The following is a 23,159-nucleotide window of genomic DNA, read 5'->3' on the forward strand; positions in this document are numbered from 1 at the left end:
CGACAGTGTTTTGAGATAGACGTGGGATATTGCTAGTCGAGTTCATGGAGCAAGGAACAACAATAAATGCGGCCACTTATTGCAACACTCTGACTAACCTTAGACGAGCAATACAGAACAAGCAACGTGGCCTATTGACAGCTGGAGTTTCATTGCTGCATGACAATGCCAGACCCCACTCTGCAACCAAACCCAAAATCTCATCAAATCGTTTGGTTGGAAACAGCTAGAACACCCGCCATACAGCCCAGACTTGGCGCCGAGCGACTTCCATTGTTTCGCTACCTAAAAGAGTTCCTAGGCGGGAAGCACTTCGACACTGATGACGAGGTGAAACAAGCAGTACAAGACTGGTTATCGTCGCAGGCGGCCGACTTCTATGACACCGGCATTCAAAAACTTGTAGATCGTTATGACAAGTGTTTAAACAAAAGTGGAAATTATGTAGAAAAATAGTGATTGATGTCAGGAATCAAATAAAACAAGTTTTTTGAAAAAAACTGTTGTGGTTTTTTTTTTAAATAAAAAAACAGACCTTACTTTCCGAATTACCCTCGTATATATTATTACGCTACATTAACACTCTCAGCCCCACATAAAGATTCGTGTTAATAATGACTATACATACTGTAGAGTAACAGACATCTGGGGCTGAAGATGTTGAATGCTTATGCAATAAAGTAGATACATATTATAGATAGATTACAGTGTAAATTTAACCATACCTTATTTAATTGGTTGATACAATACCCATTGGAATAGGAGGGTGCTAACATGTTCTGAACTTTAATTTAGGCACTATCTCGAGGGATGTTTTACCTACTCTGCCAGAAGTGTGAAGTGTCTCGAAGCCCATACTGATAAACAGAGGCATTTTTGAGCGGTACTTTATCATGATAAATCATTCAACATGAACTAAGTATAGGAAAGTATGTTCATAAATGGCCCTAGTCATAAAGTACAGGCTTCGGTCAGAGCCCCTCTGCACTTCTAGCAAAAATTAAAAACATCCTTTGAGATAGAATCTCAAAATCATTTTCAAATCACATGAACGCCTCAACCCCTCTTCAGGTTGGATGAGATAAAAAGCAGTGTGGTGTGTGGGTAATGAACTACCTGCATCACAATTTATGCTCTCATCTTTAATCAAAGTCTGCATATTCCTTTACTTTTATCATAAACAACACCTTAAATTTATTTGCTAAAGAATGTAGTTTAGACAAGGCAGTGGAATGGAATATTTATTCATTTTTGTAGTTTATAATATTTTGCCAACAGCCTACCTCGGCAATGGTTGTGAGTTCTGGGTACAGTTTGTGCAGGATATGGTTGGCCAGCATGAGGTACACTATCGCCTCGGTGTCCACATTAAGGCCAAAATACTCATCGTAGTGGCCGCTGAATCCTTGGCCTATACCTCTCGAGTGGTACAACATAGATGTGACACCGTCAAACCTAAACAAATTAGTTTATTCTCCCACATTTTCTGTCTGATTAAGTGATTAGTCTTATTCAAATTTCCTTCAGACACTCAACACCGTCAAATGTTTCGAGAAACAATTGTGATTTGACAGAAAAAATTTATACCACTGGAATAATTTTAAGCTGCTTTACACTGACCATAATGATGATGAGTGAACACTACGGATAAAGCAGCTAAGAATCATTAATACAAATGTAAGTTACATGTTGTTCAATGTTTCTACATATATTAACTTTCCATTTGAGTACAATCATTGAATAATGATGTTATATCTAGATGAATAGACAGCCATCTGCAATTAAGCAGACTAGGGCCTAGTTTCTTATACTTTACATAATATACCACATTATTATAAAATAATTATTGCAAAATTATTGTATAACCAAATAAAAATATATTTTTTCTTATATCAAACTTAAAACATATGCTTATATAATAAAATTTTGTTTTTACAGTTCCTGGAGGAACACTTGGTGTGCTATTTCATGTTACAGGATCCATGCGCCTCCTGGCAGATTAATGTCATCATTTAATGAATGAGGCTTCTCATTCTGAAACATTGGTTTAGTACTTTGTACTTCAGTCCTACACCCATTTTAACATATCAATATTTACAGAAGAAATGTAAAAACTGTTTGACTGAGGTGTCCAGGATTCCAACCAAGTTCATGAGTACCAAATCACTGGGTGATTGAATTCCTGAACTATCAATCTACTCCTTAAGACTGAAGTATTACACTGATGTTAGGCTTAATTCTCTTCAATTTTTGTAATTTCCTCCGTTTGTAGTTTTTAATTTAACAATAATTTATAATAGTGCCTGTTTCAATTATTATTGCAAACAACAACAACAAACAATTTTTATCCTTCAATACTGTGAAGATCTGATCTTCTGATTAATGTGAAGAATCATTACTTGATCTTGGTACATAATGATAAGAATCAAATCAGCGGAACAGAAAACCGATCCATAACTTCTACAATTAGAAGTATTGGTATTGACAAAAAAACTGAGTTATCGATAATTGTCTATGATAGTAAGAATCAGACTACTTCAGAATCAAGAATTAGAACTGACACATTCCTTTTTATTTCTTTTAGTTTTCATTTTTGCTAATTTAAATAATGTTACAATATACATTATGAACGAGATGATGTAATGACCACAAAATGATTTAAGTCCATGTGATTAATTAGGAGTAATGTGTGGTTGTCGCTCAGTTAAAACTACCAACTACACACTCACCGGAAACCGTCAAATCCGTACTCTTCCACGTACCACCGTAAATTGGATAGAAGAAACCGCAGCACCTCATACCTGGAAGCACGACAAATGTTCATCACCAAAAGATGTAAATTAAAAATGTTTAAAAACTCTTTTAAAACCACTGATGCTAAAAAACTGTGCAGTTTTTACTAGAATTGTAATGATTTACGAGACAAATAGAAAAATATTAGCTTCTACACTAATAGAGATATTCAAATGATTTTTCAAATATTTTTATTTGCTTAGCCCTTTTAAGGCCAATGACCAATTGAGTTGCACTAGTCTCAAAGGCCAGCTCCTGATATTGCTCAGGTACCTTGAAGGCCAGGCTATTTTTGTTCCTTTTTGCATAGTTTTAGTAAATAAGCTGTAACTTCCATATTGCTTAGTAAAAACTGATAATTCTTTTTTTATTTTGTTTGTAAAAATTATAGGCTTAGACAGGAAACTATAAGGTTGGTGATAAAAAATAAAATATATTTTTTACATACATGTTTGTATGTAACATTTGTAAGAGTAATTTACTTTTTTTGGTTTTAACACCTCATAAAAAATACAAAAGATTGTTTTGCACCCAACTAACACTTATTTTCTAAAACTACATATTATTTACAATAAACATGCCAATTTTCAAGTGCTTATCAATAATAAAAGTGAAGTAGGCACGAATTATTCAAAATCTGCAACTGCAGCTTATTTGTGAAAATTGTAGAAAAGCTAGTCTTGTCTTCAGTTTTATACAAAAAATATCTTTTTTTCTTCATACAACTCACAAGAATCCATACAAAATAAACACAAAACACTGTTAGTAATTAAAAAGTTTTAAAATTATTATTATTAGGCATATTTACATTGTTTGGTAAATAAAAAGTTTCTTTAGTAACAAAACTGAACACCGGTACCACTAGCAAGTAAATTGTTTACTAAAGTGTTTTCACTTGTAGGTGATTTGCCTCTCGTTCTTTTGCTCATATTTACACTTAATAGTTCACTGCAAATACTCAGAAATACCTATAACATCGTACACAATTACTGAATTGCATCAAAAAATTATAACCACAACAACTTTAACCTATACACCACAACGCCGTTGTAGTAAGACAGACGATTTCATCGAAATGCATAGATATATAATAATAGAAATGATGCAAGAAACGGCAGTGTTTGCGTTTACTCATGAAGCCCATCTAACCCCAAACAAGAAAATATCATATTTGGTGGCATTTGGAAAGTTTACTGGCCAGAAAACCGGAAATAATGGACGGCTACCTATTGTAGCCGTCGGCCGCGAACGCCATTATGATCACGGCTACCTATTGTAGCCGCCGGCCTTCGACGCTATTTTGACGACGGCTACAATAGGTAGCCGTCGGCCTTATAAGGGTTAAACTATGAAATTAAATAAAGAAATACTGTGCTTTTTGTAGAACGACCATTAATTTACTAACCTAGAAACAACCCAACGAAGGTTCACTTCTAGCTGGTTTATACCTTCCAGTTCTACCCACAGTGGGTACAACAAAAAACCAATGTGTCACTTCAATCTGGGCAACCTTATGGATGTCCAGGAGCGGCACATCATTAACCGCAAATGTCGGTTTTTTGGGGTGCAAAGGTAATTTGATAGATCTAGTTTACTGCGGGAGATGATTGTTGGAATTGGTGGGGTTTGTTCCCTAAGAGTCAAAGGTTCTTGCTAGCCTTGACAAAAGGCTGTGCTACCCCCCTGCCTGCTTTGACTGAGAGGCTGGTTAAAGCTGGCTTCTCCTTTTTGACATGACGAGATTAATGCCCTAAACTTTTTCTCCTGAATCTCAAGAGGAGGCGGCCCCTACTCCCAACCTTACCCATCCAAAATATCCTATCACTATGGTAGCAGCGCAAGGTCCTTATAGGACTAGGTGCAATTCAAGCTTCTTGTCCTAAGAGGACAAAAAAACCTACAAACAATATTGTTTACTAACAAAACTTTTGTGAGTTCAACTCCAGTTCCCCTTACTTTTAGTACAGCTTCTGTAATCTGACTCTGTCCCAGACTTAACTCCTGGAATCAATTCATCTGAAGAGATTAAAAAAAAGTCGGCGACAAAGAGGCTCAAAACGAGCTCTACATCATTTTGACATCAAAGACACCTAGACTACAAAAAGATTAGTTTTGAGCCTCTTCGTCACCAACATTGTTTTGGATCTCTTCAGACAAATATGACTCCAGATTCCAGGAGTCAAGTCTGTGACAGAGTTAGATTCCAGACGCTGCACTAAGAGGAAGGTGAACTGGAGCTAAACTCAACATTCACATTGAATCTACCCTTCACACCATTGCTACGATATGTGTAGAAAACTTTTTTGTTTTGCACAAATTAGAAAATAGTAACAGTTTGAACACACATATATATATTTATTATGGTTTAGTTGTTAGGAAATTGTAAGAAATGTATCAAAAATTTACTAATATATGAAGAGAAATAATAACAACAAAAATCCGAGATACTATTTTAGAAAATAGTAACCCTTCCCATGCCGTAGATGAATATATTCTAATGGTGACTTTGACTTAAACACGATTATATTTGATATTATTCACTGTGTCTGTTGGAAACTTTTTTAGCTTAGAAAAAAACCTTTGAAATGGCAAGTTCATGCTCTGTACCTATCGCAGTTGGCTTGGAAGTATTTTTGATGACCTACAGTCTGTAGCAGGGGGAGGGGAGTGCCCTTTGTCTCACTCCTTCCATCTGATTGTCTACTCTACGCGTCCAGAGTCATAACAAAACATATCCGTTGCCTGCCGGTGGCGTATATTACAGATTTGTTGGTTGTCACCAATTCTTCTACTACGTATCCCATTACTGTTCTTCTTCGTGTGATATTGTTATGTTTACATTAAATTTTTTATTTTGTTTTATACTGCAACAAAGTGTATTTTATGTTGTGAGCACAATTAACAGTTTTATAAATAGTTATTTATAGATTTCTATCAATAAATACGCTAATTAAACTAAAATACCCTGTTTTATTTTTTTTCCATTTAACTCTTATAGCATAGTTATATTAAAAATTAGCTTTGGACTTAAAGAAAAAAATATTTTTTAGTTGCCTTAACATTAAAGGAAAGTCATTACTGGCGTGCGATATTAAATAAAATATATGTTTGGTCAAATATCTTTTAATTAACCCTTTGCATGCCACTAATAAATCCATTAACTTTCCTATAACGCCAAGACAAGTAAAAAATGTTCTTTCACTAAGTTCAAAGCTAATTTTTATTATAACTAAATTATAAAAGGTAAAGTATATAACAGGGCATTTTACTTATAATTAGCGTATTTATTGATAAAAATCAAAAATAAACTATTTACAAAACTGTTTGTTTTAAATAAATTTTAATTTCATTGTCAAATGTTATTAATAATTAAACTGAAAAATTTCATTACATTTTACAATAAAACAAAATAAATATTTCAAACTAATCAGAATAATACCACACAATGAACAATAATAACAAGATACCTAGTAGACGAACACTCGGGCTGTCAATATGTTTTTGATATATTTTTGGATAAATGATGTCTAACATATTTTTAATTTATTTTTACTAAATCTGAATTATTAAGCTTTAACAATGCATTATAGCTATTCCAATTATGAATCATCAATTTTAAATGAACTGTTATTAAAAAACCTTAAAAATTCGTGTGTTTTACATGTAAATGAGTACTGAAAAATCTTTTAAAAAACCCCACCCCTCTACCTCACTATCCCATCATTTTGTTTTGGATAACTGAAATTTAGTTTTATCCTTTGGGGTTATTAAAGAAGGCAAAAACAAATCAACTAATTACATATGTACACATTTGTATTTATTGAGAAATAAAGATTTATCATTTATTGTCTACTATTACCTATCATCATACAATTTTGTATAATCAGACCTACATACACTTGCATTTTAAGTTTTTTCTTTCCTTCTGATGGAAAGTTTCTAGACAAAGGGTTAACTGAATCCACAAAAATTATTTTTATATATAATAGTAGCTTTTATTCCCGTGTTGATCTGTAGTTTTATTTTCCAAAATTGAACCTTTAACCTTTGATATTCTAGTAATGAGAATACTCACTCTTACTGTGGAGTTTTTAGTAACAAAAGACGAAACAATCTGGTACAATATTGCATTTTATTTATATCTCATTGTATTAGCTAATTAGATTAGGACTTTAAGGCTATTTTATTTTAAATCAGTATGAAATTCACAATAAATCTATGATAACATTTTAACATGTATAACAGAACATAGTTATTATCACTGTCATTGAATAACAAAGAATTGTGTCCATCCTGTGGCCAATTTCACCATCTCAATTTGCCAATTTTGCAGCTAATAATAATTTTAAAGCACTTGCTATAAATGCAAAAAATGTACTGACAAACTATTTACTAACTCTACTACAATGAAATACCGACAAATATATCACTGTAAAAAACCAATATGCTCTGTTTATCACTAATATTTAAGTTATTGCATTACAGTGCATGTTATCTGAATGACAAGATCATGAGGGTGTTGTCCATACCATATAAAACCAAGTCTAACGATTACACAATAATTGAGCCGTTCTGAACTATTGAGACACTAGGTGTATTCTGATGATCTCACAAATGGAATTTTTTATGTTTTTGAAACATTTAACACTTAATTTAAAACAATGTTAATCATCTTTCAGTTATCTTAATAATTTAAACTAATTGACTTGAGGTTCGATGTGCCATTTATAATATTACATCAATCCTTCAAGTCCTTAACATCTGTCATCATATATTTAAATTTAAATAATTCCTTCTTAGAATTAACTTACGTTACTCTGACTAGCACCCTGGTTGGTTCTAAGCTAGTAACCAACAGGCCATTCAGGTACATCCTGTTTAGTGAGATCCAGCTCTTTATTGGTTTTTTAGACGTATGCCACAAGGTTCAGTCTTAGGCCTTGTCTTGTTTGTGCTTTTTACAAATGTCCTTCCTTAAATACTTTTAAGAACATTTAACTACTATCACGTTTGATCAACATGAAGAGAAGCCAACCTAAATGGGAGTAAAGCTGTTCAACACTCTACCTACAGTCACAAGACACAAGTAAACTTCAAGATGATGAAAAAGATTGCTTCTTCAAACTTCTCTTTTACTCCATCGATGAATTTTTAAACTGGTGATCTTGGAGAATTAACAAATGATTGGATTCTTTTACAAAATGATTTTATAAACTTATAATGATTTACTATTTGATGCCTTTACTGTTCTTAATTAAATATGAATACAAAATATATTGTATTGCAGTAATGTATATAAATTCAAATTGTGACAATGGGATTTACAAATAAATTTTATTTATAATTCTAACTATATAAGCATTTAAAGCAATTACTTCAAACCACACAAAATAGAATATGAACAACAATGAGTTATAAATATATTGAAATATAATTTATACATTCATTATTTAAATTAAACACTTTTTTAAATTGCTGCATTATTTTGGGCAACTTTACAGAATTAATAATATTTGGTTATTACCATATAGAATATTACTAAAATATATAAGAACATTTATTCCATTACATTTATGATATGTCAATAGACAATAGTCGACAATAAACAATGAACTGTATTTCTCAATAAATACAAGACTGTACATGTCTGATTACTGAACTAAGACCAATGACTAGTAGACTTCTATCTTGGCTTCTATCTTATGTATTTCTGATTGATATTTCAATCTAAACTAAACTAAAATTTGTACTGTCTCTTCCATGTTCCCGGTTGGTTGGACTTGAAAATCTCTTGATTGTCTTTAATGCTCCAGGTTGGCGACTGGCTCTAAACTTAACAATTTTTTTCTAGATTAAACCTCTTCCACACACTAACCGTTAGCTGGCCTTAAAGTAAACTTCTGCTTGTTTCTTTCTTCCTCTCTGTTTTTTTTTCTGCGCTAAATTCTTAATCTGTAATTGCTTGTATTAAACTCCTCCTTCTGACATAACAGGTGTGACGAGGTCTCTTAATTCCCATAATTTAACAAAATGATCTAGTCCATGTTACCGGAAAAATGGATTTACCATGGGGACTGGATACAGTTTTTAATCTCATTCTTCGGACCCGGCTTAAATCCTTTGTTTTCCTTTATATAATTTCACAATATCTACTCTGAAAATATGATATACTTACTCAGAATAGTTGAACAACCGACTGTCCCACAGCGAGTGTTCCCCACGAGGACCGTCATGGAAGAAGCAACTGTTGGTGCCGTCAAACTGATTGAGGCCATCCAGTACGTTCTTGGAGGCATGGGAGTGAACCATGTCCAACAGTACGTACAGACCATTTGCGTGTGCCACATCCACCAACTCCTTTAGGTCATCAGGTGGACCGTAGCGGCTACAACACATGATACATTCAATCAACACATTTTACATTCAAACCAGATGCTATAATATAATTTATAAGCTGAAGAAACTGTAGGTGTATGATTTTTGAATGTTCAAGGTTTGATTGGAAAGATTCTTATACTTGTTCTTAATGTGAGAAAAGGTTCTGTATATTTTGATGCAGGATTGAGATATTCTTTTATTTTTATTCTTATACTGTAAAAAAACTGCTACATTTTAATATATAATATACACTAATACTATAGAATAGCACACAATACCATATCTACACAGTATATACAGTTTGTGTTACCAGTTTTTTTAGCAAGCCTGTAAGGGAAAGAGGGAGGGTTAAACATGGAAATCAACTTATGGTTAGGTTGTGGTTCTGAATTTGGGTACCCTGTGGTAGGCCAACTCCCATCTCCTCATTTGGGATTGATTTTGGTTCTGAATTTGGGTACCCTGTGGTAGGCCAACTCCCATCTCCTCATTTGGGATTGATTTTGGTTCTGAATTTGGGTACCCTGTGGTAGGCCAACTTCCATCTCCTCATTTGGGATAGATTTGTCTCATTAGGAAGAGCTTTTATTACTCTGGTTATGAAACAGTTACTGAAGGAAATGATACTGTAGGTGGCAGAGCGTTGGGTGACAGGTTTGTCTTAATATTTATTTTTTACGTCTTGTCAGTGATCATTCACAAGGGTGCACATGCTATCGGATGTGAGGCTTATGTAATGAGCAGGGCAGTGTTTGCAATCCAGTTGGTTGTTCAGATTTTCAGTGGCAGAAGTGTGGTGGCCTTTGATAAACTGTTTGCGTAAGTAAAAGGGGCAGAAGCTGATGATGAGTGTGATCAGGTGTTTAAAACTCCATCAATGTAACAACGACCTCTATACCCATTTTCTTGAATTATTATGTTATTTATGAGCATAATATAATGGAATTTATATTTAAACATTAATTGCAGACTGTAAGCGTGTTATCAGTTTGGATTATAATATACTGATAACTGTACTTGACAAGTAATCATCTATTACATAAAACCACTATAACACCTGTAGGCGTAAACAAATTATTTCTGTCTTTCAGCTTAAATAAAAAGTATATTTATATTTCGTAAACTACAATCATTAATCATTGTAAAAGCATCGGAGCATTGAAGTCCATGATATATTTCCTATTTCAACTAGACTAGACCAATAATTATTACATATGAACAACTGGAGATTTTAATTACTAATCTAACAGAATAAGATTTAGTACAATTTATTTCTTATTTATTTTTAAGTATAACAAGAAATTACAATTTTATTACAGGTGATTTCTTATCAAAATAAAAATAATGCAGAAAATTTAAATACATAAAATATAAATATGACATATAAAAATAACAATTTAAATCAACAATATTTATTTTTCAGATAAAAGACTAAATTATAAAATTATATTACGGACAACTTCCAACAAGATTTACATAGGCAAAATACTAAAAGTTTGTGCAATAGGTCAAAACGGTTTTCAGTTACTGTTAAAATGCATGCCCGTTGGAAGGTTACAACTGAAATGTGTAATTTGAGTTCATAATGAAGTTATCAGTAAATATATATGTCAGAGAATTATTTCTCAGAATGTTTAATCCCATCGTTCTACGCTATCCACTAGCCTCCCTCCAATAAACAATTCATTGCCTCAGACAGTGCTTATTAAATACATCCTATATAATACACTGAAACCTTGCTATATTAAAATAATAGCCAGTGGGTAAATTTGTAACTCACTGATTGCAATTAGTCTAAATTCATTCTCATTACCTGGATGCTGCGTAAAAGCTTGTAATTTGATAGCCAAAGCTCGCATAGTAAGCGTGTTCCATTATTGCCATCAGCTGAATGGTGTTGTAACCTAGAACAAGAGCTCTGTGAGTGTCACACAGCATTATTCTTAATTACTAAAATAAGACTAAACACTATAGTAGAACATAACTTTCTAGGCATCTTTAACAATTTTTACATCCTCCTCGTAGTTTTTATGCAAATCTGCCATATTTTCCATGAACCCTCTTTCAAAACACGAAAATTAAGACAAAATTTGGTTTTTTAACACCTTCCAAAATTAAAATAACAACAAAAATGAGTATTCCATTATGCAAACTGTCTATTTGTAACCTGACCATAATACAAAAATCTACAGGTCGTGACTTTCTCAACCATATTCAAACTAAAATTTAGATATATCAAACTAATTAACTTCAATAAATATAAATCAAAAGCTGCCTACACCAAAACTACTGTTGTCAAATTTGCTTTATAGTGAACATTTGATATTTTACCTTGTTTTTTTATACGTGGAATGACATTTTGAGTAAATTCTTTGTACTGCCCCACTCTGCCTTCAGGACATGCTATCCCCACATGACACTCGTAGATACGCAGACTTTCTGGTCTCTTGGGTTTTGGATGTTTGAATATGTACTTCTGAAAACAAAACATTGGGTTCGTAGAGGAATCAAACATCAACTGCATATTTCAAATTCAAGTTTAATTCAGGAGTTCAAAGAAGAAATAAACTTCTAAATCACAAGAATTTTTTATTCAAGATGTAAGGAACCTGATTTGTGCACTAATCATAGGGAATGTGTCCTTATTAGTGATTTTCTGTCTGCTTAAATTTGAGTTGAGTTGCATTAATGAGTGGTCAAGTTTGATTACTGGTAACCCCTTCAAAATTATGTCTACAGTAGATAATTCTACTACAATAGAAATATCTTCAAGTTTTAAACTAGTAGAGTAATTTGGATATCTGGAATGTTCAAAATGTTTGTCATTTTGAAGCTTTAATATGTGTTTGAAACTTTGTCACCAATCTTTATGAGTACATTCTTTGGAGACAAAATGTACAGCCTATGGTTTAGAAAAATTCGCCTTTAAAATAATATACACCACTCAATAGCTTTTATAAAACATTTTGTAAGCAAGCCAACTTATTGATTAAAAAGTCATAAAAGCCACTAAAAATATGGACAAATTTTCTAAAATCATTTACTAAATTTTAATACTGTGCATGTTGCTCTTCAAAGATCATACAAAGGCTGATAACAATGTTTTTAAACTTAAATCAGCCACCATATTGATTAGAATTGACCTTTTGAGGTCAAGTTTGTGGCATTGTATTCTAGTAATAAAGATTTTTTATATCTTACATGCAACTTAATAAATGCATGCTCCCATTAAAACTTCTTGTTGATGTCCACACGGAGGCAGGGTGTAACAGTCTAACAAATACGTATTAAAATAGTTTTCATGTCCACTAACAAAACATAAAAGTTCTGTAGCTCAACTTTTTATTGTTAAAATTATATTAAACCATTATGGTACTTAATTGCCACCTTGTATAACTGTGGCTCTTAAGAGATTAAATAAGCATAAAACAAGCTGTCAAATCACGTTCAGCTTTTGTGTGGGAAAAGAATCTCAATTAAAAAAAAATGTTGAGAACGTTTAAATTAGAGATATCTACCTCTAAGTTTCACTGCTAATGGACACAGTACTAACTAAGTATAGTATAACTAAGTAACACAGTATAGTTTGCTAAGCTGTACACAATGCCACCTAAGTCTCACCTGGGTGGGAGGTGGGTGGTAGATACGTTGTTTGAACACAAAACCTTCCTCACGTGGAGGCTGCACGACGTACGTGGCCCATGGTGACAGCCGCTCAACCAAATCTCCGCTTTGCGTGCGAATAACAAGCTGTAATCATATTCATCATTTGAATCCAGCCGAAGAATGCTTGGAGAGATGGAATTAGTAAGGCGTGTTACAGAGGATTGGCATGTGGTAATGAAATATCAGATGAAGCAGCGAGATTTCAATATAAGGCTTTGAAAGGTATGAATTTAGTTACATTTTATGACAAATATAAGTCATCGGACTTGGTAACATGTGATTAACACACAATGCATTATCTGTTGCTCAATCAAATATTTATTTTAGTTATCACAATAACTAAAGCACAATCTAGTATAAAACAGTTCAATAAAAATAGCCGTTATTTAATAGGTTATCTATGCAAATTTGAGATAGACTTCTACAATTTGAGATAAAACTTTAACAGAAGACATCGAAAATTTGTTATTGTGCAATTTACGAATTTGATTTATTATAAGCAACTTAATAATCCGTATATAATTCATAGTTTTGTACAGTGTGTGTAACTTGTTATTTTAATTTACCATATTCACTCTTTTTTTATTCAATGTATCTTAATTTAATCTAGTATTTATGTTTAAAAAAGCCATTTTTAAATTATAGCCTTCTCTATAATTTATGGTTCTCTAATATAATGTTCTCTGATTTGTATGACATATCATTTATATAAAATGTTACATTATTTATAATACATATTGTTAGTTATTAATACATATTATCAATATTTTAATCTAATCTAGTACTGTAAGTTCTATGACAAATCACCACTCACAAAACTACGATATATTTTGATGCTTGAAAGTAAATAAATAAACTGTTCAGTCCTATTGGCAGCAATTTGAGTACTTTATACAATTTTCAAAATCTATTTTATACAACTTTTAACTATAATTTCAAAGAGCCTAAGAGTAGCCTACCATATGAGTATTACCATGAGTGGAGATAAATGCCTAAAGATCAATTACAATAACAGACTATTTACTATCTTAACTAAATTATAAAACATATTAGGTTATATATATAACAATTGCATGAGCCATTAATACAAAAACTTGAAGTAACTTATGAAACAAACCATAGGTATGCCCACAAACAATTATCACGTGCAAAATGTTATACATCTCACAAGTATTTTATTATAGATTATTGAGTAGTAAGTTATTATACAGAATATTTATTCAGGAATACATCGAACATCTAAGGAAAAAATTTTGATAGATTAATTTACCTATTTTTTATTCTTTTTTTTAACTGAAATCTGTAAATAGTAACCAATTTATAATCACAACTAGAAAAACCTCACTAAAGAATTACATGAATGAGAGGCTTTAATGTTAAAAATATCCCTCACACATGTAAGTTACTTGCAAAAGAATATTTATTAAAAATGTTTAACTACATATACTGTTTTACATACAATTCACAGATGACACTATTGAAATTTTTAGGTTACAGTTTACAAATAATACTTCCCACTGATTTTCTAAAAATACCCTAAATTCACCTTATATCCACAGTTACACTTTCTCAAAAAGCTAAAAACAGAAGTGAGAGTTGTACCTTTTAGTATATTTAGACAATTCGGTATGGTTTTAACTTTGAGTTACATTTTACAAAACCAATTGTATTATATATAAAACTATTTACCATATACCAAGTGCCTGTCCTTAAATTGTTATCCTAGGAATTTTTCAAATCTCCTTTAGATAATAATAATTAAATATTTTTATTTATTTGGCAACTTTTACAGCTATTCTGGCCGTTTGTCGCAGTCAATACGCCATTGTCTCTTGCATAGCCATGCATCCTCTTCAATGTTTCTTCTTTGCATGGCTTCCTCTATTCCATCTTTCCACATTAACCTAGGTCTTCCTCTTTTTTATAATTAATAATTAATATAAAGTTTCATAATTTATTTCAACATTTTAATTAGTCTTATATAATTGTGGTACAGTTATTATCAATTAAAAACGGTGCAATGGTTTGTTTGTTTGTAATTTGTTACATAATTATGTGGTGAGAAAATCCGAATGTAGCTAACAATTAGACATAATTTATTCTCATCGGTTACTTTACAAATTTTATCTGACTTCCTATGGTGAATAATTGTTCACCTTTGGTAATAAAGTTAACTGATTCGTTTCCAAGTAAATTAAGAACAAGGGCGAGCTGACTTGTTAATTACAATATTTTTACAAATTCATTTCCACAGAGTAAAAATTGACAAACTGTACGTATTTACGTTATAATGACAAAAATAAGAAAGGCAAGTTCCATTCTTGTGATTTGAGAGTTGTAAAGATTACTTTGGTAGTAAAACAGTTGCCAAAGTTTGGCTGTTTGGAGGAGCGACAACAGTGTGTGTTGTACATGCGTAATGGACAGTTACAGAAGTTAGGCCGATGTACAGTAAGGACAGAGTTTACATGTCACTGATAAATCACACTGTTGGAGTCACAGGTATGACATCTAGGTATTTTGCATCCGAGGGAGGTAATGGAATGAGAAAAAGAAGAAGCTGGTTGAGGATTTAGCAAATTTTGAAAGATGTCGCAGAAATGGGACCCATGGGATTTTTAATGGATTTTTTTTGGTGCATAGCTTGGGATAGATCAGTGTTTGTCAGATTTTTGGTTGTTAGAAAGTAGTGGTGGGTGGTTTTACAAGGAGCTTTTGGATACAGGGAGCTTTAAGTATATTGGACCTTTCCCCGAGGTTCTTGAATGATGGGCTAATTTTCTTAGTTGGGTCTATTAACACTTTGACATGTTATAGACGGAGTGCGACTCATTTTCTTTGCTCCAGCCTCAATAAACTGATTGTGCTAGTAGTGGCCAATAAGATGTACTAGTAACTAGTAATGGTACACCACTAACACCAGTTTAATGCCGATGAAGTTTGGTATAAATTTTGTGTCACTCTGGACTGCACTACACGTTGACTCTACATAGCCTACAAAATATACCATCTCTAGGATCCAATTTAAAAATTCTTAAACATTTAAATTCTTTTAAAGCATCTATACGTATTTAGTAATACACTAATTTTTACATCAAAACTCTTTTGAACACCCTCCTTAATTTAAAAGTTAAAAGACAACCTCTAATTCTTAAATTTTAATCAATCCACCTAATATTAAAATTAAATTTTAACACATTGTAAATCAATTTAATTTCAATGTTCATTTTCTTCCATAGTGCGGTAAATAAAACAAAGCAAGCTTTATTTATTTTACTGGATGTCCTACATTTATTTACCACAACACATGTTAATAAAGTTACTTTAAAAATAGCCATACTTGGATTACAATAAATTACTTTTGAAAAATGAACTATTCATGCAATTAAACATTAACTTATTGCTGGTTAACCCAAACTTTTATAAGGATTTTATTTCAATTTCTTTTTTGATCATAGTTATACTCTGTAATTCATAAAAAGCATTAACCTTAAATTTTAATTTAAAACTACTAATGGTTAAAGATTAAAATTGAAATTTATCAATTTTACCTCAATTCTGATCAGCTTGATTCCTTTAAAGTTGTGGATTCATGTTAACGAAGGGACATATATTGCAACTGCCTACTCTAACAGGCTTTAATTTGGCATGTTAAACAAATTCTGAGTATATATTAGTATTAAAATATGATTGTCTCTGAACAAATAAAAGAAAAGAAGAAAACAAGGGGAAAACAGGCATGTAAGCATTTTTTATGTATGTAAAAGAATATGTTATATATGATTTTGTTTAATGACTAAAAACTCCCAGCATTCTATAACACAAGATCTAATTCAAGATCAGCACTCAAAGTGTTAAACATTAAAGAGATGTCTCTGTCCAGTGAAACGTTAGGAAAGACATATTAATTACAATACACCATAGATGTATTAATTTATGGCAATCAAACTAATTAAAGTCAACATTCAAGAATACTGATGTACTGTAAACCATAAGTATAAAAAAAGAAATCTAAATAAGACTCTAAATGTTACCTTGACTTCTGACAAATGTTTCATGACACAAGATCCATCTTCATTTGGAGGAATGTGCAGTTCCCACTTCCCATACTCAAGTTTCTTGTAAGGATGGGCAAACTTATTCCATTGATCTGAAAATAATTTGGAATTTATACATCAAACACTAAATAAAGACTTTGAAAAACTTAAATTAAAACATTCAATTATTTTCATTCTAAAGTATGCATTACATGTACAATATTAATGTTTAAATATTCTCATGTTCAATATGGCTATGCTCAATAATAAAATAGACTCCAGAAGAAAATTATATCTAGCTATTCCATCAGGTACATAAGATCTTATGCTGTTGTATGCCTGACCAGACATATTTTTACATATCTGCATAGTTTTGTGGTTTGTAAAATATGAGCCCGCACTTCTAGAAATGCCTCAGGATATAACGACACTTGAGTTAAGGACCAAACAAGCAACATGTGTTCAGTCTAATGCTCAGATTTACTATATTAAAATCTAGACCCGTCAGGTCACTCTTGGTATAAATATAAAAACATCAAAAATGTTGTAGAAATAACAATCTTTTACAGAATTGCATTGAATACGTTAGCAATAACAGAGAAGTACCACCTTATTTTTATCTGCTGTTGTATTTTAAAACAATGATAAACACTGTAGTGCTGCTATGTGTAAAAATTATAATGAGAAAATAATGGAACAGGAAATGAAGATTTCATCAGGAAATAAGCAGCTGAGATTTAAAAAAATATGACTTAAGGCTTAGGTTTTTAAAGAATGAAGCATCCAAAAATTACATCAACGATTCAGATAAGTAAAGGCATGGGACATTATAAACAATGCAAGAATAAAGAAAAAGCAACAGTCTATAATTTGCTTAAGGTAGATGGAAAAATAGTCCATAATGTAGTAGTAATTACACTACAACTTAGCAACTTCTAATAACAACTACACTAATACTGGTATACAAAACTTTAAAGAATGTTAAAAACAACTGAGGTAACAACAAAACGTAAACCGAGAACAACATATTAGACTTTCCACTCTATATCATACAAATGAAGCGGAAGTAATAGATGTAGTGAGAAACTTTAAATCAAAGAACTCATCCGGTAATGATGAAATATCACCTGGATTCCTAAAAAACTTTGTTATTTAACTGAAAAAAAAACACTAATTTTTAGTTTTTTGATGTACTACGCACTCCATTAGTGATAATCATTTGAACGAGGCCAATTCCCACCAGGTATTAAATATCAAAGGTAAATTCAAAATATAAAAATGGATGCACAGCCACAACTAGCAGCTACCAACCAATCTCAACCTACTTTAAGCTTTGTAAAAAATAGTTCTTAAGAGATTAATGATGTACTGCAATGAACACAGTCTACTAACAAACACACATTTTGGTTTTACCAATGGCAAATCAACAACAACTGCAATGATTAAACTAATAGAAACCGTAGTAGATAACCTTGAGGACAAAATAATTACAACTCCGCTTTTCCTGGATTACTACAAGGCTTTTGACTGCTTGAGTCACAATCTTATCATCAAAAAGCTTGACGCTTTAGGCAAATCTGGTAAGGCTTAAGAATTGTTCAAATGCTACTACCAAAACAGAACTACCAAAAAAAATATTATGACAAACATACAATTTAGTACACTGCCAGTAACCTGTGGTGTACCACAGGGCACTGAACTAGTACTGGTGCTCTTAATCTTGTTCACCGATGGCATATGCCAACATCTTCACGTATGCAAACAACACCACTCTACTGTTAAGTGAAAAAATGTCCAACCTAGCTGTCAACTCATATATACACATATATTATACAATATACAGGATGTTAAAAAAGTCCTGAACAGGCTTGATAATTCCCAAACGATAACAGGTAAAGCAATGAAACTTAGTACATCACTACTGCACCGATAGAAAGATGTACATTGTTTTAAAGTGTAATGTAAGATGTATATCTAGTACAGTCCAAATCTCAACTTAAAAATAAGAACTTTCTATTATAATAACTGAACCTGGCTTTTCCCTTTACCATTCATTTCTGCTTTACCAAACAACCCCTTTAAAAACGTATATCTTGAGCTATGTTTACATTAAATTTGTTTACCGAAATCCTTGTAGACCACCCTTCATTGAGTATGAAGAGTCACTAACTACCTTAAAAACCATTTCTTAAGTACACAACACTGTGTCTTTAGTATTCATTTACTTCCAAAACTTGAGCCAAGGCAAGAATATTAAACCATCTAGAACAGGACCTACAATATAAATGTCTCAAACTTTAAACCAGCGTTATTTTTTAAAGAGTGAATCTTTTGAGATCGAATTTGCAGCATTGTACTCTCTTTACTAATAAAGACCTTTAAGTTGATATGTGGGACTTCTTTAACACTCTTTACAAATATAATCTCAACTCATCCTACGAATACTGCCACAACAGTGATCTAAGTTGTTAATCCTCACTAAAACAAGCCAAGTAGGTTTTGGACATTGCAATCAAGAGATACCGCAGATTCCAGGTATTACACTGGAAAATGAAGTAAAATTCCTAGGCATGACGCTTGATAGCATGTTAACCTGGACTTACAAAAAGACAACCTTTGTACAAGGCTGAACTTTAGTGCTTACACACTCAAACAAGCCAAAGCCCTAAGTTACCTAACAACAAAAATAGCGTATTTTGCACTTTTTGAAACCAATATGAAATATGGCCTAGCTGTATGAGGAACAGACTTCTCAGCAAATATCCAAATAACCTTATTTATAAGAAAGAAGGTAATCAGAATTTTAGCTGGACTCCAGAGACTAGACACCTGCATAGAGGATTTTACATCACCTGGAATCTTAACTATCATCAGTCTCTATATACAAGAAGTTGTGATGCATGCTGATGGACAAAACATGGTGAGAGACTGTGATCTACAAACACAACACATGTAATGCCCAACTCTTCAGTGTTCCAACACACCACCTAACACAATATGAGAAAAAACCCAACATATAAAGGTATTAAACTCTTAAATTACCTGCCAAGAGACCTAAGAACAAGAAATAGGAACAAACTAAAGACAAGACTTCACACCTGGCTAATTGAACAGCCTTCCTATTCAATAAACAAATTCTTTCAACATGAACAGACTACATAACAATTAAACTATTATTTGGTACATTACCAATAACTCTGTGTACAGACAATTACTTATTATAACATTTTTACAATTTCTGTTCTTGATGAGCATGTAATAAAGTATATTTTGAATGAGTGATTCAATTTGCATAAAACACTGTCACTGCCAGTGACACAGGGGTGAGAAGTAATATTGAAGCAATAATTACTTTTGTCAATGTCCCCCACCAACTCGCAGTATTGAGGGTTGGATTCCAAGATTTCCAGATTTTCATTAATGTACACAATCAATGAATCAATAACAATGTGCTACTTAAAATATATTGACAAATACAGTAGTGTTAACTTACTGAAATCTCCAAACAAGAACAGTTCAGTAGCTCCAGGAGCCCACTCCCTCGCTGTGACAGAGTTGTCGGAATTGATGTGGATCCCAAACCATTTATATCCCTGAGTAAAATTTTCCAGTCCTCCTTCACCTTCTGACACCTTATCAACATAATCCAAGAAGCAGGCATACCTAGAACACAAATGAAACATTTACTTGTAACATAAGTTTAAAATGAACATTGTTTATGCACACAAAATTGTATTCCTGTGTTTTTTATAGGCTAATACAGAATTTTTCTTTGTAAATATGCATCGATACAGTGACACTGATAAAAATGAGTCTGTTAAAAGGCAAAGTAGTACAAAAATTGTTTATCATTTTTCGTTCCTTAAAAAGTTCTTGACCCGTTTCTTAATTGAGAACGATCTTTCAACAGTACATGTCAATAATACTGAATTATTTAAATAATAATAGTTTTCAAAAATAATAATTGAAAAAATTGAAAATTTCCAGACCTGAACCCCCAGGTCTGGGGGTTTGCTGGCTACGTCCTTGCAGTCATTACAAGAATGACCCATTCGGAGTGAATCGGGCCTCAAAATGCGTTGTGAACTTACTTGTGATGGTAGCTACAATTATTTATAAAGGTACCTATTGGAGAGAAGTGAGGTGTAGCATTTCACAGTTAAATTAATTGATTTGAACTCGTGGAAAGTCCGAATGGCACTGCCTAAGCTGCACAAGTCAACTCTCACTTCCTTTGAAATCCCACATTAGAATTAGGCCTATACTGTTTGTTCACATTCAAAACAAATCCCAATAAGAATACACACATCAAAATGTGCTATGTGGAGAGTGCTGCTCATGTCACAAAGTTGCTAACCAACCTGTCACAATCACAAACACTAAGACACTGTGGATATGGATTTATTTGACATTGGTTGCACTGATCGCAGGAGCAGTTGTTCCAAATTTATCAAGTATGGCGTGAGCCTGTCACGATCTGTCATCAACACTCCTAATATAGTAAATGAAGTGTCTCTGTTGAGTGATACGAATAATGTGGTATGTGAACTAGCACCCTCCTATAATTATCTTTCTTCCATAGGCTTCCATTAATGTACTTAACAATGTAAAAAACTATTTTTTTTCATTGCTTTGAGGGAGTTACAGAAGCAGGCAGGCTACTGATTAATAAAATCTAAAGCTGTTTATGTATCCTCACTCGGCTAACACCCATCAAGCAAATAAAAATCGTGTGGCAGTCATTGTGTTGCCAACGAACATTCTACGCCTTTCAATAGTCGGTATAAAGAGTACATTTATAAATTTATGAGACTGATAATAAATGTGTTTATATACTCCTTGAAAATACACGTAAGAGAAAGACTTGCAACAAGATATTCTTCAAGACCTTATCTAGTATTATTAAGGAATTTCAAACATTAACCATAACAGAAGATGACGGTGGTTGTCTTTAAATCTTTTCAAACCCCAATAAAATGAAAAATTAAATAAGCCAGTGACTTAAGTAGATGAATTTGATAAATTAATGTGTCATACATTGGCAAATACTGTTAATCAGTTTTATTTGATTGAGAAATTCTTCCAATATAATGGAACTTTCAAAACATTTTGAAAGAAAAAATTAACTTTACACATAGAGAAAAAAATTGAGAATTAGCCTAGGATTTGGCCTAAGTGAAGAAAATTGACACAACCTGCTCAAAATTTCTCTAATAGCGCAATACCTATATTTAAGAACAAACAACTTATGGCCTACGATGGGACACAGAGTAATTAAGGTAAGGTTATATTTACACTTTAATCTAATCTAATAATACCTGTACACGTTATGCAACAGTATATGGACAGATGATTACTTCGTTTCATTCATTATAAAATTAGTAGGCCTACTAAAAGTTTATTTCGTCTTTCGAACATCTGTAACCCTTTTCTATTTTATTAAAAATGTTAACTTTATAATGTAATTTAATAGTAACAAAACTGTGGCTTGATAACCTAAAGTAGCCTAATAGAAAATCAACTAGGCCTGTAAGTAAAACAGACATTTGAATGGAATATATGTTTAGTTCATAGAAAATTATGAAAAGCTGTATCCTAACTAGACCATAAAAACACAGAATTATAAATGCCCATAACTTAAAACAAATAACGTCTTACCTGCGTCTGTATTCAGTCTCATATGGTTTTAAATAACCATCTCTTTCCAACATAACATGAAGCTTAGGAACTTCAATTTCTTTTGGATCAAGTGATGAAAATTTACCTCCCATTTCTTACAACCTTCTGCTTCCTCCTGTTCCAAACAAAAGACTTCAAACTTTAAAGAAACTTTAGTTATTCTAACTTTTTGAACATAAATGCACTATAACTAACAAAAGAGGATGACCTGGGTGAGATCCGAGGTCAGATTTTTTTATCAATATCCATAATCTTAAAAACTAATTAAAAAAGTTCACACAAGGTCACTCATTGGTTCATAGCCGGCCAAAGCGTGAAGTTTAATATGATACGACACAGGCTGGCTACAAACGTCAAAGGGTAAAAAAATAAGATAATGAAGAACTTGACCTTCAAAGCGAACTAAATGACATGACAATACCAGGCCGGCCGGCTGCGCTAACTTTTTTGAAAGTAGCTCCTAGACCACCAAGTAAAAACCATACCATAGTTTTAGAGAGAGTTTAAAGACGTTTTTTAAGTCAATCCGACAACTGAACGCACTCGAAACCCGAGCTTCAAACATTCTCACCCGCTACGCGACTCCTAATGTAACAAAACCACACA

The 23,159-nt window shown here is 32.4% G+C and overlaps 1 protein-coding gene across 1 annotated transcript in view; it reads right to left on the reverse strand.

Moving 5' to 3' along the window:
* LOC124368703 (1,4-alpha-glucan-branching enzyme) overlaps nucleotides 1-22,892 on the reverse strand; it is a 42,465-nt gene extending 19,573 nt beyond the window's left edge. Inside the window, exons 1-9 of the mRNA XM_046826005.1 lie at nucleotides 22,533-22,892; nucleotides 20,368-20,537; nucleotides 16,872-16,987; nucleotides 12,793-12,921; nucleotides 11,503-11,647; nucleotides 10,985-11,075; nucleotides 8,969-9,178; nucleotides 2,730-2,801; nucleotides 1,284-1,455 (exon numbers count right to left, since the gene is read on the reverse strand). Of these exons, the coding sequence (XP_046681961.1) occupies nucleotides 1,284-1,455; nucleotides 2,730-2,801; nucleotides 8,969-9,178; nucleotides 10,985-11,075; nucleotides 11,503-11,647; nucleotides 12,793-12,921; nucleotides 16,872-16,987; nucleotides 20,368-20,537; nucleotides 22,533-22,645 (1,218 nt within the window). The 5' untranslated portion in view covers nucleotides 22,646-22,892. The remainder of the gene's footprint in view (nucleotides 1-1,283; nucleotides 1,456-2,729; nucleotides 2,802-8,968; nucleotides 9,179-10,984; nucleotides 11,076-11,502; nucleotides 11,648-12,792; nucleotides 12,922-16,871; nucleotides 16,988-20,367; nucleotides 20,538-22,532) is intronic.
* Nucleotides 22,893-23,159: the final 267 nt, after the last annotated feature.

This window comes from Homalodisca vitripennis, chromosome X, assembly GCF_021130785.1.
Source record: "Homalodisca vitripennis isolate AUS2020 chromosome X, UT_GWSS_2.1, whole genome shotgun sequence".
Classification (NCBI taxonomy): domain Eukaryota; kingdom Metazoa; phylum Arthropoda; class Insecta; order Hemiptera; family Cicadellidae; genus Homalodisca; species Homalodisca vitripennis.